Consider the following 18,702-nt stretch of genomic DNA (forward strand, 5'->3'; position numbering starts at 1 on the left):
AACTCCCATCAATAGCACAGGCTAGGCACTGACAGCCTGGCAGCATCTCTATGGAAAAGTGCTTGGGGCTCCTGATGGATGGCAAGCTGGGCATGAGCCAGCTGTGTGTCCCGGCATCAAAGAGGTCAACAGCATCCTGGGCTGGATAAGCAGGAGCAGAGGCTGGAGAATGAGAAAAGGACTATTCCCCAATAGTTCACACTCATTAGCCTGAACCTGGAAACTCTGTTCAGTTTTGGCTCCTGCACTACAGGAAAGATAACAGAAGGAGGCAAGTTGAGAGCTATGCTACTGAGATGGCTGGGGATGGAGCACTGACCGGCTGAGGAGAAAATGAGGGATCTTGGCATTTTCAGCCTGGAGAAGGGGCTCCTCTGAAGACAGCTATTAACAGACCCCCAGTGCTTACAGGAAGATCATCAAGGCAAAGCTAAGCTTTTCAGAGTCACATGTGGTAACAGGATGAGCGACAGCAGGCAGATATTGAAGCAAGAGAGAGCCAAACAGGTTATCAGAAGTCTTTTCCTCAGGAGGACAGCTGAGCTGTAGAACAAATTTCCTAGAAAGGCCCTGCAACCTCCATCCTTGGAGATTTTTTGAGATGCAACTGGATAAATCCCTGAGAAACCCTGTCTGGTCCTATAGCTGACCCTGAATTACCATGGTGATCTGTGATGCTCTGTACGTGCTTTACTTTTGCACCTTTCCACTGCAGACAGAAGCTGAGACACCCACTGCAGTGGGATTCTCACTGCTGGCATTACCACCAGCAGAAGGAGGCCTTACCACCCAAACACAGTGAGGGAGTATTTTTCTCCTAGCTGTAAGTCTTCAGAGAAGAGCTCTGGTCTTTTCCTTTCATATATACCTAGAAAAACCATTCAGTTTTTGGTTTCAACACTCATGCTTTCACCAGTACTTTTCCAAACAGGTACCTCAAGATTAATGTACAATGGAGCATTGTCCTGTGCAAGTGCTCAGGTTAGTAAGTCTTAAGTGCCACAAAAACACAACTGTATAACATGCCCTTGTACAGATTTCACAATAACCACAATGTTTTATTTACATAATACATCTTCATAAAGGCCTAACACACTATATGCAATCTGCATTTAATAACAGTAGGGTCATCAAGGTGCAAAATGCTCAGGTGGCCCATTCTTGTCTTACATTTCAATACTAGTTTTTATTTTGCTTCTACACTTTCATCACCTCTTAAATTTATATTAATTTGATTTGCACTTTCTTTGGGATCTGAAAGCATTTCACACAAAATTATCACAACACAGATATGAAAATTAAAAAAGCTCCCCAGCAGCAGCTGAGAATTCCAGAAGGATGACAAATTCTTTTAAATGCTGTAGAGAATGATGGGAAAAACCAAAGATCAAGAAAGGATGCATTACTGAGAAGGAAAAAACAAAAAAGAGGAACTGTTCAAACAAATAATCAAGAAATCAGTGAAGCTGAAGTAGGACCATATAGATGACAAGGGTAATACTCTGTTGAAACACTGCCAAAAGAAAGTAATTAATTTTTTCACTCAATATTCATAAAGGAACATGAAGTTAATGCCATGAACTGACAAATAATTCACAAATTATGATAGAAAAATACTGAAGGTACAGAAGATAAAAACAAATCAGGTTGTCTAGTTGGAGAGAACCAAGAAACATGGCTGCAATCTGCATGAATTTTAGAAACAGTTTTGATCTTGTAAACGAATCTCCAAATATGTGATGATTACAGTACACAAAGAGTAAGCTGACTAGTATTTTCCCGTGCAACAGTGAAAAGCTTGGTCTGGAAGTACATAACTAGAGGAGAGCAATACTTCGAATGATTATTTTTTTGCTCATTTTACATGCAGTGATAAAAGGAGACAACACTTAGTAAAGCAAAACAGTCCAGACTGAAAGGAAAGAAGAACAAAGACATCAAACGTAATGCAAATGACCTCTGCTCATTTTCAGAAGTATAAAATTATCACAATTGTCACAATGGAGAAACATCTATATCTGACTGCAGTGAATCACAGCTTGAAGGCTGAGATGCTTAATAAACTACTCATGTAAAAATCTGAAAAGAATGAATTTAAGCACAGTGGTATAGAAAATATTTCTATTTAAATTAATTCTAATGAAATTACATTGGAGAGGGTGAATGTGGGGGGTTTGCATCTATATGATTTCCTTTTATGTAAGATATTTACTACCTCATGTGAATTGGAAAAAAATTAAGAGTAAAGTAACAAAAAATTGCAGATAACACAAAAACTGCAAGGAATTCTCATCAGAACAAAAAGCAACAAAAACAGCCGAACAGAAGCAGATTTGCAACAAGTTGCAAAATAACTAAAGTGCAAATTTGGCAAATAAAAATATACATTTCTGTACCAAAATAAGCCAAAACTTCATCATCCAACAATTACTTGAATTTGACTATGCTGAGATTATGCAAAGACAAAATGCCAAAGAAATTTTGAGTTCTAGTTTCATTTTGCTCTGATTTTGCTAACACCAGTTGATCCTTAAACTGTTTTATCTACCCATTTGGGTTAATTAAAAAAGACAAAGAGTCACCAACCCAGCAACCAAGTGTCTTTCCAGTTCTGTTTAGTACTCTGTCATAAAATTAATGCCCATCTTCATATGTGACTGGAACACAATGTCCCTAGCCAAATAAAGAAAACCTCAATTAGGCCCAGCTTCACAGGCAGCAATAAAGGTCGACTGCTGAAATATCACATCACAGAACAGGGCTAACGCAGTACTAGTTTGTTCTTTCTTTTCATTGCACTTATTAAAAAAAATATTTCTCTACCTGCTGAGATCTATGCAAATACATTGACATGAATACAACTTGACATAGATTAACTTGTGCTGATTCACCAGGGTCAGGATTTCCCCCTCTGTCTTGAATTAAACAAACTCTGTGAGTGGGAAAGCATTATTGATAAGAAACAATGAACCAGTACTAGGGAAAATTTGGAAAATGTTTGGGATGTTTTTTAACATCAATACGGAACAGATAAGTAAAGCATTCCTACAGGTACTGAAATATAAGTAGTAGTCCACTGACAGTTGCTACATGGGAGTCATTTACTGGCATGTTTTGACAGCTTTCAATTTGTGCACAATAAACAGTAGAATCAGTACTACCTTAACAAACACTTTGTCTAAAATCTTTTAAGTTTTATGGTCCATTTTGACTTGTTCCTTACGTGCATAAGACATTTATTCTCTTCTCTGTAAAAGGTTTGTCAAAGTAATATAATACACTGCCTTCATAAAATGTTAGCTTTCCAGAGGAATGGGTTTTTTTACTTCAATATTAGAAAAATATTTTTAAAATGGGGAAAATGAAGATGATGGAAATACAATTATGATAGCAGTCATTTTGGTTACCTCCAGAAAGATGTATGGTGAATGAAAGTCCTTATATGAAACAATTTTCAGCTAAATAAATGGAATTAAAATTTGTCATACTTACCATAAGAAGTCTATCTCCAACCTGCAATCTCCCATCTTTTTGTGCAGCTCCCCCATCAATAATCTTAGTGACATAAATGCTGTTGTCCCCAGGGATGTGTTGGTTTCCCACCCCTCCTGCAATACTGAATCCTAGACCTGAAAAAGATATTGCAAACAAAACATTAGCAATACAACACAGAACACTAAAGAGAAGTGGAAGAGTAGCATATACAGTGTAAACTTTGAGCATTTTTTTTTCGGAAATACAAATAATATACTCTTTCACTTTCCTGAAAGGTCAGGGACAGAACTAAAGCAAGGAAATTCTTTGCCATTTACAATTACAGAAAGTTAGAGACAAAAATAATTGAACCAGTGATGATTCTATACACCCTCTGCACTGGGGTCCAGTGCAGCCTACATCGAGAAGTTACGGCTCAGCTTTCCATGATCAGCATTAAAACACTGAAACTTGGAGTTTGTTAAATATTGCTATAAAATACATCACCATCTATCAGAACAAAATGAAAGGTGTTCTGATTGTCCACACAATTTGAAAAATACTTGAGATGTCTAGCACAGGGTTTGCAAGTTCATGTAGTACCACAGTGAAGGATCAGTGAAAATAGAAGAGAAAAGGTGTAGATGTTTGATTTAAAGTGTGCGCTTTTTCCTTAGGACACAAATCTGTGGCTATGGACACATAAAGAAAGCAACAGTCCTTTGTACATATATAACTTCTATTCAGTGATCTGTGAAATTCCTAGATAAACACTCAAAGACCCAAACTTTGTAACAATGTCAATGATACATGCTGATATGATTAAAGTAAGGCAAAATAAATAGATGTTGGGGGAAGAAAAAAAGACCTTGTCTCCTTTTCCTATATTTCTTACCCTTTGACACATTGTGCATACAAGCAAACCATTGCTTTAATTTTTAGGAACATTTTTACCTCTCAATCAAAGAAAAGACAGAAATTACTGTGCTTGATTTCCATAAAAATTAACTTCATACAGCTAATTTTTCAGAGATTATGCAGCTAATGGGAACTTCCATCTGAACAGAGAAGCTGTTCCTGACAATACCCTGCTTAGATTACTGCTCCAGCTAGGGATTTCTCTTTTAGCTGTACAGAAAAACAGTTATATCTATTTAGAGAGTAATCACTGGTTTTATCTATGAAATCTATGCTGTTCACTCATTCCTAAAGGAAACATGTTGATAATTGTTGTAGCCTGAACAGTAAAATGCAGTATTAAAAAGTGAGTTGCCTGAAATTCAGCATTTCATCACAAACTCAAAAGCAACACTGCTTGGGCAATAAAAATTAAGGGACAGTGTATATTTAATGCACACAACATTTTTAGCAACTGTATGAGTACAGAGATAAGGGGAGTGAATTAAATATTTTATTTTTTTTTACCACATTATTTTCATTTGATCATTATTTTAGCTTCAAAAATATGTGAGGTCAGGTACTATGATAGACTACTTAATGGAATGTGCCACGCCAGTAAATTACAAAAAGACACCTTTGAATTTATATCTCCAATTGAAACAGTACTTAATTAATTGATTATTAACAATACACATGAAGTTAATTCAGAAGGATAGGGTAATTAAAAGAAAGCTTTATTGAATTTCCAGCTAAAGCTGGCAATCACTCTTATTTATGTGCTACTGTCTGTACATGGATAAAAAGATTACGATTTTTTCAGCAGGGAAGGATTTTTTCATGGGACTGCTAACAAAGAAGAGAAAAGATATTCTAATAAAACATTAAGAATGGATTTTTTTTAAATGCTAGTAATGGACAAGGAACAATGACTGAATAATATTTCTAGGTGACATAATTATAATCAATTTGATCTAAACCCCACCTATATAGGCTTCTAGCAGTAAAGATCTGAGAATATTCCAGAATGCTGGTGGGAGCAAATGAGTGGGCTAGATCTCAGCCAGAGGGCTTTCTTCAGCCCCACTGCTCACCTAGGGCAGGACCATGGGAAGAACAGGTTGGGGTGCACTTCATCTCCTCCTCTCCCCTTTACTGACACTGTACACATGTAAAGGGCCATTTCTGCACACACAGCTGGTCTGCACTTTGCTCAAAGTGAGTCCTAATTCAGCCTGGTCCTGCTGCAACACAAGCAAGTGATAGCCAAGACAATCACCTGCATTTTCTGCAGTGCTGAGTGGGGGCTTGGCTTGCTATTTCCATGGTTGTAACACAATGGATATAAGAAAACGTAAAAAAAAAGAGCATCAACATAGGCTGCTCCCATTACAAAACTGAAGCTTAAAATAGTGGAATGAGTAAATTTTTCTACTACAATCTACGTAAAATTTAGCTGTGATACAATGTGGGGGCTACATTGCATTTGTAAGCAAGGTCTAACTTTGGGCATCCAAATAATCCACAGTGATTACAGAAAGGTTTAGAAGAGCAGAACAAGATGGGGTAATATGGTGGGGGAGCAAAAGGAGAGTGGGTAGGAAAGAAAACTGAGGAAGAGAAAAATTTTCCATGTCAATCAATAATGATTTAATTTCATTGCTTAATCATACTTGCTTTCTTTAAAAGATTTCTTCTTGGAAGGAACAGGGAATGGAACAATGCCCCATTTAATTTTATTTAAATTACTTCTGCTAATTGCTAGGGCACATGGAAAGTATAATACACAAAAACTTTTGGGTAGGATTCATATGGCCAACTGACATCAGACAACTATGGTTATCATTTATACTAACTGTACGATAAATGAAAATTCATTAAGAGCTTTTAAAGTATGATTCATCTCATCTCAACAAGACATCTGAAAGAGATGAGGTGAATCATACTTTTGGTTTCTGAAAGGTTGAGGTCTGGATGTGGGAAGAGGTGAGTGGGAAGATCAGTGCTATGAAAGTTCACAATCTGAGCTCATTTAGACTGAAGGCTTCTGTTTAAACACTTCAGAAAGATTTGCTCAACCCTGGTGTGCATCTCTGATTGCTCACTACATCAGGTTAGTGTTACATCAGATTCTTACTCTGTTTTAAAAGCAGAGAATCATTCAAACAATGGAATAAGGTATGTTTTCTAATGGTATTTTTCATAAAACAGCATATTTGATTGCAGAACCTTGTTCTTGTTGATTCCTTTGGTTATGAAAACATTTCTATCAAACACAGATCAGAAGTTGATCACTTCCTCTTTGGCTGATGCGCAATCTGCTTCACAGAAACAGCTGATTTTGGAGAGAGTGCTCAAATTCCTCACAACAGGAATTAGATGGAGGATAAATTCAGAATGAAGTTGAGGAAGAAATGTTTTATGATGATGGTGGTGAGGCACTGGCACAGGCCGTCCTGAAAAGTTGAGGATGCCCCACCCTTGGAGATGGTTCAAAGCCAGGTTGAATGGGGCCTTGAGAAACCGGATCTAATGCTAATGAGTAACAGGTTTGGAACTTAAAGATCCCTTCCAACCCAAACCATTCCATGTTTCTGTGGTTCAGTGAAGAAGAGACTACTTCAGGATGGAAAAAAGTGAGAAGTGGATTTAATACTGGTGCACATCCAAGTCAAACTCAGTTTTGTTCAAAATCATTGAAGAGGATAGGCCCTTATAAGGTTGACTCAATGTGTAAACTAGGAAAGTTGAATCAAACCTAATTTCCCTTCCATTTCTACTGGATTTGTGTTTGTAAAATTCATCTGCCTTTGGGTTCCACAAATGCTGATCACTGATCCTATGAATAATAATGTGTAATAATCCCATGAAACAGCAGACGTTTCTGGTATCGGAAAGAGGAAAAGGGACAGGGAAAAAAGCTACTCCATCAAAACTGGAAACTGCAGAAAAAAAATGCTACTATTAATAAGTCAAAGATATTTAGTAATATCTTTTCCTGGGATTATTGGCAAGAACATGTTAAAATATTTGGCTACTTACATCGATTTTGCATTATTTGCCATACCAGACACATGTTTTAAATATATCACTACATTAGTAAAACAGTACGTTCCAACTATTTTTCTAGTAAAAGTAGGCTTGGAGGCTCCCCATATAATTAGTCCAGCAAACTGGACTAATAAAAATAGATAATAATAATTAAAAATAATAAAACCTCTGTTAAAGACACAGTGGGTTAATGACACTGCAGGCATACCACTTTGCAGTAACTAGAGAGGGAGCCTAAAAGATCAACTGCAGCTATGTCATGTCAGCTTTCTAATAAGAAGTGAAGTTAAAGAAACTCAGTCAGAATGCCAAAAATGGATGTTGCATTTTGCTACTATCCTACACAGAGAACCAAGCTTATTTTAAATCAGCAAACAGAGCGAGGATTTTAAAACAGAAATCCAACATGAGTTTCACAGCTCCCAATAAGGGGAATCCAAAGATAGCAGCATTTAAGATATAACCCTAAAATATAGTTAAGAAATGCTTGATTTTCAGGTAGTTAACCAAAACAGTGTGCTTTAGAGACCTAGAACAGGTAATTCCTAATTCCTAGCTATACCACAGTACACCTTACCTCATAACTGATCTGTGAGCATAGACTTAGTGAAACCACAACAGGCAAAGGACCTTCAACAGAAATATTATCATATTAACAAATGAAATATGAATGGAAATAGGAATGTAAATACTAGAAGAAACACCAAAGGTTAGAGAAATCATATGTACTGACAGCACAGAGCATCTCAAGCAATAAAAATCAAAATGAGCCATTTCTGTCAAGCCTGGACAGAATGTCTGGACTCTGTAAGACCTTTGAACAGGTGTCTTGCCAGCAGAAGACCCTGTACCATGACAGTGGGATGTTGGCAGCAAGACTGCAGCATGTGACATCTGCCATTCTCTTGCCTGTAAGCCTAAGAGGGAAGCAGATCATATCAATAAAAATGTGTGTTTACTAAATGAAAAAAATCAGCAGATGAGCAGCCACCTTGTGGCTAAGAGACTGAAGAAAGGAGCGTTCAATATAAAGGACCACCCATAATAACAGTAGACTCCTAGAGGGTATAAATAATTGATCCAAAAATCTGTCAGTTCACGGTTGTCAATCAAGAAAATGCCAAGAGATGTGGTAAGGGTTTGATGTCCCATGTCCTTTGTGTCACACACAACTGAGCCAGACCACCTCAGCACATGCACCCTGGGGGATGTGGATGAAACAGAGAGTGAATGAAATACCTGAAAGGAAGATCATAAATGGTTAGCTTATTTAGAGATTTTGTGAATAAATGTCACCGCCCCTCCCTATACATTCTCTCATTGCTTTTGGCCATACTTATTTCCTAAAGGTGTGAAAAAACCTGATTTACTCCAGAGCACTGTGTGCATTCAGATTTTAAGAAACTGTTTCATGCAGCAAAACAGAAAGTACCACCAGAAAAGACCCCCAACAAGCTGCCCCACTGAGGCCCTTCCCTGACACTGCAAGCCTGGCTGCCCTGCGGCATACGACACATCAACCATGCTCCTGCAAATAACTGGCCATAGCAATGAGGAGCCCAAGCTGGGGCAGCTCCTGCCTTTCCAAGGACCAGCCATTTCTACAACACAGCTACAAAAGATTTAGCTTGTTAAAACTGTCAAACCTGGAACAATGATGCCCAATCCAGGTTTCTAATTAATCAATATCCACTTTCAGGGAGGAAAGGAACATGGGTAATATAAAATGCTTTGACTGATATAATGATTGACTTGTTTTGACAGGTATCACTGTTATGTCCAGTTTATATGAGTAAACAAACTATAAAAATATTAATTATAAACAAAGGAGTACCAGGGAATGTCTCCCCATGCCCTTTACTCAAGCCTCCTGTTGCCAGTTTCAGCTTTCCCGGAGGACACATAGAGCATGTATTTACAATAACACCTCACAGCTGTGGACAATTAATATGCTTGTTATAGCTGTGAGTTATGGCTATTGTTCATTATTGACAGCAGAGTCCTTTTTTATTTGGTCCATACAAAAATAAAATACATGAAAAAATAAAAATTAAAGTTTGTGTCACAAGGATTATACAATGTTACAAAGAGGGACCAATCTTCCTCTACAGAGCTCTTTCTTTGTCATCCTATGAAACAGTTCTTGAGAAACTATTAATCCCAAGTATATGAAGTCACTTTATCTCATCTCCTTCATGTTGTAGCAGTAGAGTCAAATATCAATTTATTTGAGTGAGTTCTTATAACAATTCTTATGCCTGATGCATGTGACATCTTATGCCAGAAGGACTTATTGACTACATTTTGGTCTGTGGATGAAAAAGTCAATCTAAAATACAGTATGATTCATAAAAATTTTACTAATATTCATAACATATTTAAAAGCTGTCTAATTTCATTCCAATTGTTAATTCTTGTTTCAGACCCTGCTCCTAGATCACTTCAGAGGGCTCTTTTTGTAACTAACAATTGGATAATAGCCTAGACCACAGAGAAAGCTGAAGTCCCTACACATGTAACACAGCATGTTGTTATCTGGTGTTTCTTTCTAATGGCCTTGGGTTAAAAACTTCAAGCATCTTCCTTATTGTTTTGACATTTTCTTTCAGGAATATCTAGTGTTTCAGGTTATTTCCCAGTTGATGTCAGATAGAATAAAAATTATGTACAGTGCCACTAGGTAAGAAGAATATTGTCCAAAAGCACCTTACACAAAGTGAAAATTATTGTTCCCCTTACACTGTGCGGCATTATATATTTGTGCCTTCAGGTATTTATCCAACTGTTTTTACACATTTCCTTTGTTCTTGCCCACAGCCATTTTTATAGCTATTATTTTCATTAATCCCTACACTCTGGCTCCCAGTGCCTCACCTCTCCACGCTATTGAAGCAACAGGGATGCAGTTTCAGTACAGCCTCTGCTGAGGATCAAACTGAGCAGCACACACAGCACTCCCACCGAGTGTGGCCAGTGTGCTCACAAAGAGGCTATGGCTGGATGGCAGCTGGGATCATATAGCAGGCAAGGAGAATTCTTTTCTTGCAAATGATCACTGATACTTTTACATATGAAGACAGGTTTTGGTTGAGGTTTTAACAGAAATTAAACAGTAAAATTCTTCATCTTACTTGCCTTTATCTGCATGATTTTTTAGCTCTGCGAATTCAAATTTTTAAAGTAAACTACAATAGTATAGTTAGTTTTAATTTTTACTATTCTTGATTTAATAAAAAGAACAAAGATCATTGACATTTAAACATTATAGTAACACAAACTTGCTGCACAGTCTAGTGCAAGAATGTGCAGAGGTTTGTCCTTGATTCTTGATGAAAACAGAGATATTGATCTCACTGAGATTAAAATGGCTTCAAGACCCTGCTGCATATGTACATTCATACTATCACAAAGTCCTCTGAAGGACTGAAGGCTTGGAAAAATAGCAGCCAGCAAAAACTCAGAGGCAAGACTGTGGTGGTAGCTGATATCTGGTGATGGAGGGATAGCAGGCTGATTTCCATACCTTTGATTGAGAATATCTAAGCAGGCTTTCAGCATATGTAATTTTTAAAATTTGGCTACCATGCTGCTAACTACAGTTCCTTACATCTGTTCCAAAACAGCTTCCTGCTGATGTCCTGGAGAACCCCTTCCCACCATGGCATTTTCTGAGCTTGCTCTTCTGCTGTGGGCAGGGGAATGCAAAGTATTACATCTTCTCTTTGGACACAGAGTTCATCAATGTCATCTGAGACCCATAAAAGTCAGAAATGCAAGAGAGTCAAGAATATGGAAAAAAATCATCTGGATATTTCAGGGATTTTCTTGCTGAGTTACTCAGCTGTAGCCTCATAAGAAAATATAAAAACTTCAACAAATTTCCAACTATGTTTTCATTTTTAGGGCATCAAAATCAAACATTACAGCCAAATTTATTAGGTTAAAATATGAAAGAACAAGAGAAATCTGCTCTCAGGAGACAGCAATCCACTCCTTGGCTTAAAAGAAATCCTTTACACTGCCAGCCAGAAAGGAAATTATGGGAAATTGAGATTATGATGCAAATGTTAATAAAGCTCCAAGGCAATGAGTGCATGTTTAAAAACAATCATGCTGTAGGTATAGTAGATAAAGCATTGATTTACATTACCGTAATAGTAAAGCTAATCTTTCTATAATCTTTCATAAAGCCTTGAAAACATATATTAAATTACACTGCTATTTGTAGGAATTTGTAAAAAAGGTTCTCTAACAAGCAAATGAAAACGATCCCTTCTTTTCTATTGTTTTGCAGTTTGATGTTTTTCCATTAATTTTTTGCTTGCATATATTTATCCCTAAAGATATATTTTCCACAGATATAGCAGAAAAGAAAGGAAATAGTAAGTTAGAAAAATACAGTTAGAGCCTCATTTGAACTTGTGTTTATTATATATTTTTACAATTATTCAAATTAATTAGGAATAAAATTCCCAGAAAGCATAGACGAGAAATGGCCTAATTGCATAACAGTAATTCTTAAGAATACTTTATAATTTAACTTGAAAAGATCAGGGAATTTTCCTAATTATTCACAATAATCTGACTTTCAAAGCATTAATGAGGATTCTAGTTCACTGAAAATCACATTAAACCACACTGTCAAAATTTTACCAGTGAAAGTGCAAGAAAAAGAAAATTATTTCATTTTTGACATATACTGACACTCCAAGAATTACAGCAAGGGCTTTGATTCTTTTGGAAATAAACACATGATACACCAAGTCTAAACATTTCATGTTAAGACCAGTCAAATTAGGTTTTTTTAAAAAGTGAAGATTAGTGTTTTGAAACAGAAAAAACCCAAGATCTGCCACTTAGGAACAGGATTAGCTGCTTATATCTGAAGTTTTTACATGCCCTTTTCTTCTCACATCTCCATATGCCTACAACTGAACTGAATGAATGGTCACCTCTTCTGCATGCAGGAAGCTTTTTGTATACTTTTGGTGCACCCACAAGGACAAATAATCCTCAGACCCAGAGGCACTAAAAACCAGAATTTTTGATCAGGCTAGACATCATCTGGCTGGCTGCCTGGTGACAGGATCATTTATATCTTGCAGGAAATAATGTTAAACACAGCATCAGCGACCTGTATGGCTCAATGTGATATGAAGGGACTGCTAAAGGCAACACATTTTTTTCTCATACTTTTTATTCTACATTACATTGCCATTTCTTCTTGGCAAGAGGTTTTTGGTTTTGTTTTGGGATTTTTAATCCCATCCTCACCCCTGCTCTTTCATTCACTTGGGCAAAAATCAGCTGGGCTATAGAAGACTAGAGATGAAAAAGACATCCCAGGAAAGTGTTCAAAGCTAGGCTGGATGGGGCTTTCAGCAACCTGGTCTGGTGGAAAGTGTCACTGGACATGGTAAGTAGGAAAGAATGCAGTCATTTTTAGGGTCCCTTACAGCCCAAACCATTTCATGATTTTAAGCAGCCAGTTGTCCTAATAAGCAGCAAAAAAGCCAGGTGGAATGTTGCATGGTGCATTTTTAAAATTGTCATATGCTGACCTAAAAACTCACTAATGCTGAAAGAGACAACTCTGACGTGCTCTCTGCCTTCTTTGTTAGCTGTGAAAATGTCATAGCAAATGGCAAATTGAAAATGGCATGAAAACCAAGTCAAATTAACCTGAATCACAGACCAGGTGCATATTGACCATCATCCACAGAGATGGCAGCAGTAAGAGCTGGCAGTGTTGGGTTCACACGCCCCCTTTGCTGGCACCACACTTTTGTACCTGGACCCTCATTATAGATCTGGGACTCCTGTGGAGAGCACTGCAAGGTCATCACAGCTGCCCTGCAAACTCAACTTGAAGGATGTGGGAAGAAGGAAAGATACAGGGATAGCAGCAAGTAGCTGAAGAGAGTAGGACAGAAATGGCTGTTTAGGCTAGTAATGCACCTGAAAAAGAGTCAATAAAAATATACCTTTACAGCACAAGTCCTACTGGGAGGAAAAGGAAGAATAAAATTGCTCTCCTAAGCTTAAGAGAGAGAAAGAGAAGTTAACAATCAAAGGCTTGTAAGGCTCTTGAGAGCTAAGTCAGATCTACAGTGGAAGAAAACAGTGTAGTAATAATAATGTTTATTCAATACTTCTGCAATTTTTCATTTTGAAAGATACACTGGTATTATGAACCTCTTTTTCTGGCTAGAGAATCAAATATGAAACCTTTAACCCACCCTTTCAAGAGAAGCACAAGGCTTGAGAATGTTGCATTTAACCACCTTTGCATGCATTGTGAGAATGTCTAATCTAGAGTATAGTTAATGAATACAGGTTGAAGGAAGGGGGAAATCAAATTATCTCTACTGACCCTTTTTTTTTCCAAGTTTTTAAGGCAATTAGCCTCATTACCATAAATATGCCCTTATAGCCACATTTATTTTAACTGCATCTTCTGTTAAAAATGCCATTTTCCATTAATTTGTAACCAATAATCAACTGGCTCTCTAAGGTTTTCATTTTGAAGACAAGTATATGGAGATGGGATCAGCACGGCAGATGTTGATCTCACTGGTATAAAACCAAGAGAAGTCCCCTTTCCCTGGCTGTCTCCTCTCTTCCACAGACAATTCAACAAAATCTTGGAGCTTTTTTTTCTCTTTTCACCCACTGTTCATGCTCTTAAAGTTCACTTGACCTTATTTAATTCCTGATGCTACATAAATTTGGATGCATAATGTTTGGGCAAAGGGAAAATGTAACAGGGCATGACTCCTCTGCAGTGCCAAGAGACAGGCAGTTACAGACACCTGGATCAACTGCACTGAGAAGATCCCTATTGTTTTCACATTCTATATTAACTGGGGTTCAAACCCTGAAACATGGTTCACTTTCCATGCACAAAATACACCAGCTGTTTCAGGTGTAGGAACCAAATTCATGCTGACAGTCGATCACAGTTTGCCAGTCATTAACAAATAGTACCTATGCCATTTTCTGCACAAATTACTGTAATTACTGACAGTAGAACAAGGTATTTAATCTCCTAATAATGCAAATGAAAATCATGTTCCTGTAGATGAGCACATCAAGATCTGCCTTAAAGTAGTTCTCACTTTTTGATGAGACATTAAATTTTTTAAGTCTTTGTACTACGCAAATCTGTGCTTTTCCTGCCTTTTTTTTTTTCTGATATAGATTCATTTTCGAAATCTACAGACTTGACACGGGAGAAAATTATTCCAATTCAGGGAGAAATACTATTTACTTTGTAAAACATTAGGTGATATACCTTTAAATGAGTATAGCTGGTTCTCTGCTAAGTTGAATGGCTCTTTGAGACAAATATTTAATAATTTGTCACCAATAAAATGGAGACAGAAGGAGCAGTCTGTCAGTTTTGGATCTGTTTAAAAACCATACCTGTCAAGGACAGACTCATCAGCTTCTTTTATTTGTCCTCCATCTGATGAGGGAAATTTAACATTTATCTTCTCATCCCTGTTGCAAAGCTGAGCAGAAATACTTTACTTAGAAGCTCTCTGTCAATTATGTTGAAGCTTGAAAATACAAAATGAAATCAAAGTTCATCTTGCAGACTCTTATCTATTTGCAATCAACCCGTAAACAATCAATCTGTCATCCATTCAGTTACTTCCTTCTTAAAAACACAGAGAGAAATCAAGGCACAAATGTACATGTAATTTTGCTTTTTTATGCAAGGCAATTTATGGAGCCATGATATTAAAAGTTGAACAGGTATATAAATGATAGAGAGAAGGAAAAGAGATGGTGCTTATTCAACAGAAGTAATAAGGCAAAGACACTCTGAAAATGGATTCATGAGTCATTGCACTTTGCTTTGGTTCTTTTTGTCTCTCTGAAACTGCAGTTTGTTCCCTTGGTGCAGTTTGTTGATGATGCTGTCTTGCAGCACTCTAGGAAGCAAAGTGAAGCAAAAATGTTTTATTTGCCAGTGAGAAGTACCCTATACTCTCACAGAGTAAAATGAGTAAAGTCAGACACTTGTGCCTTTCTAAGAAAGATGAGGACAGGACCTCTAGTGACAGGCCAGGGGGTAACAGCTTTAAACTGAAACAGTAGATTTGGATTAGATATTGAGAAGAAACTTTACTGTAAGGGTGGTGAGGCGCAGGTTGCCCAGAGAAGCTGTGGATGCCCCACCTTGGATGATGCCCCGTCAAGGATGGGGGTGTGTTCGATGGAGGTCTGAGAAAGCTGGTCTAGTTGAAGATGTCCTTGATCGTTGCAAGAAGGCTGGGTGTAGATGAGCTTTACAGCTCCCTTCCAACCCAAACTATTCTTTAATCATTGTATGAGTCTATGACTTCTCAGAAATTATGTCAAATATTTGCAAAGGGAATTACATTCTAACTAGAAAGAGAATGTGAACTCACATTTGAAACAGAATTACAGATTTTTTTTTTCAGACTGGTCCTAGACCATTAAAGATTTTCTAGGAACTTTTGCTTAGCAGAGTTGAAATGCAGAGTAACACTTAAAAAATATGGTTGCTCAAGCCTGAGAAAACACTACAGATTTTCTGTGAGTAAGAGTTTCCCTCTTAATGAGATATAGCATAACACAAGACCCTGCTGTGAGTCCCTTGAGGGGTTCTAGCTAGGAGGAATATTAACGTGGCCTTTCTATCAGCTATTTCAACTAATAATAAACACTGAACTTTCCTGCAATGCCAGAGCCAGGGTCAGTCTCTGGGAACTATATGTGCATCATTTCCAATGAAAAATGAAACCCTGGGGGAAAGAATGAATGTACTAATATCTTTATTTATTCACAGGCCATTTCTGGGCCCCATTTGGAAAATTTAGGCAGCTATTTGGATGAAAAGATTCATACCAGTGAGACTCACCCAAAGTGTACAAGACTGATTTTAGGTATAAAGACAAAACTGTTATATGAACAAAACTGTTTATATGAAGTCAAGACATAGCATTAAAAGACTTGGCACAGTCCAAAACAAAGGAGTTTTTACCAGTCTCTAAATACTGAAACATGCTGTGAAAACACCCTTTGGTGAAGAACCAGCCACCCACAAGATCAAATTGTTCCTAAAGCATGATCCCATCTTGAGCAACAGAAAATTTGAAAAGACAGAGAAATGCAGATTAAGATACCAGATTATCTGTTCTAATATTCATTAATATTTTCTCATACACAGAAGTTTTTTCTAAAATGTTTTATCCTTCCTAAAGCAAAAAAATATGGAAATGAAAAATATAAAATTACTGTTGAGGACAGGCAAAGGATGTGGTTTTTTGTCTGGAAGATACCCTCTTCATTTCTGCTGATGGAGGACTTAAATAGCCCCATGACTACTCTGTGTCTTCAAAGTATAGTGAAATGAGAAAATTTTCTTATGAATCTTGGGACAGGAAGAAACTCAATGGATCATTATTCTTCTCAACCTGAGGTAGAAGCAACTACAGTTGCACTGTGTCTAACAAATGGTTGTCTGGCACAGCCACGTATTTCCCATGCTACAGACCTGATGTCCTCCCTGGTAATCACAATCCTCACTTCTACATCTAGTACAAATCTTGTTTATTATTTATCTATTAAATTTTGTTTCACACCCTCCCTAGGGAGCACAGAGAGCAATCTCACTCTTCAAAGATGCGCTGCAAGGCAAGATTGTTATCAGGTGCTGATAAACTGCCCCCTACCTCCCACTTAGTCTTTTGTATTTCAGATAAATGGCTTCAGATCACTCATTTATTCATTGTAGGACAGGCTTTCTAAATCTCTGATCATTTTTACAGCTTTCCCCTGGAATCTCTCCAACTGGCATACACCCTTCTTGAAGTACAGAGCTCAAAGCTTTACCTGTAAAAGATGAAAGGAATGCTCCTATGTCTTTGTAAACCATACCTCAATTTATAAAACCAAATACGTTATTTGAATGCTTCATCACAGCAGGATGTGTTAGAGACAAGATGTTACAGCTAACAAAGTTCTAGCTACTTTTCCACATTATTTTCTTACAGTCCTATGTAAGCATTATTTAGCGGATATGTGGTTATTTCTACTAAAAGCACCTTGCAGTTGACCCTGCTCAATTACATCTTTGCTTTCTCAGACCATTTTCAGTGTTGAACCCTCCCAGCACATGGAGTCATCTGAGAAAAAAGAGGAAATGTTGCAGAAGAGAAATATGGTCTCTTCTGGTTATCATTACTCTTCAACCTTTTTCTAGATGCTTATAAAGAGATTTCCTACTTTTTCAAATACTCTCCTGAGATTCTAAAAATACACTGATGGCTTCACAGTCCCTCAGCTCCTCTTGTTCCCTTCAATAAGGATGCATTTTTCTGCTTCATCTTTCCCGTTTTTCAGTTCACCTTCTCCCCACGGGTGCTCAAGCCGGACTGTTGGCAGCACTCAGATTTCATCACATAAATTCTGCGGGTCTGTCATCAAGACCATCAGGACCTGTGAGTGTGTGAGTATCTAGCTTCTCTAAGTGCTGTAAGACCTATTGCTTCTTCGTTTGAGGCTGAGATCTTGTCCCTTTGTTGCTGATTTTGATCATGATAGCAACCTTATAAGACATGACCTTTCTGTGAAAACTGATGCCAGCAAAAAAGGTAAGCACTTGTCACATCTTGTCTTGAAAGCACCTATGATCACAACATCTCTCTGTAACTGCCAAATGCATCTCTAAAATTACAATACTGCATTGCAGCGTGGGTCTGGTTTGCTCTAGTAGTATTTAACAGTGTAATTTAAAAGTAACTTTCAGAAATTTAGGTTACGACATTTGATAATAATTTGAAATTAGAAATGAGACACATCTGACCTAAACATCAGACTGCGGATGAGATTTACCCCTGGCCTACCATTTACATTGAGTTTATTTTTCAATTACAGTATATAAAATGTAAATATGCCCACAATAAACAATTTAACTAAATTATTTGCTGTGATTTTGGTTCCTTATTTCAGTTCTCTCTGTTGGAGTGAATAATATGCCATTGTATTAATTTCATAAGACAACCTACAAATTGTTTTGCATAAGAAACACAACAAACAAAAACCAAAACACAGTTTTGAGAAAGAAAAGTTTATCGTATCCTTATTTGCAAATATCACTTTCCAAAATAAACATGTCAAGCATATCTTGGGGCTATTGTTCTTTTAGCTTATACAATGTATCTTTTATCATATCCTAAAGAGTTTCTGTGTCATTATACCCTTTTTTACATGTCACAAAGCTCCAAGATCTTGCTTTGCAACTGT

General features: G+C 37.2%; 1 protein-coding gene across 3 annotated transcripts in view; it reads right to left on the reverse strand.

Annotated features, from left to right (window-relative positions):
* DLG2 (discs large MAGUK scaffold protein 2) overlaps positions 1 to 18,702 on the reverse strand; it is a 911,187-nt gene that overhangs the window by 289,716 nt on the left and 602,769 nt on the right. For all 3 annotated transcript variants that reach the window (XM_031066024.1, XM_031066022.1, XM_031066023.1), the window contains one exon: positions 3,493 to 3,629. In XM_031066024.1, the coding sequence (XP_030921884.1) occupies positions 3,493 to 3,629 (137 nt within the window). The remainder of the gene's footprint in view (positions 1 to 3,492; positions 3,630 to 18,702) is intronic.

The sequence above is a fragment of the Geospiza fortis genome, unplaced genomic scaffold (genome assembly GCF_000277835.1).
Source record: "Geospiza fortis unplaced genomic scaffold, GeoFor_1.0 scaffold16, whole genome shotgun sequence".
Lineage (NCBI taxonomy): Eukaryota > Metazoa > Chordata > Aves > Passeriformes > Thraupidae > Geospiza > Geospiza fortis.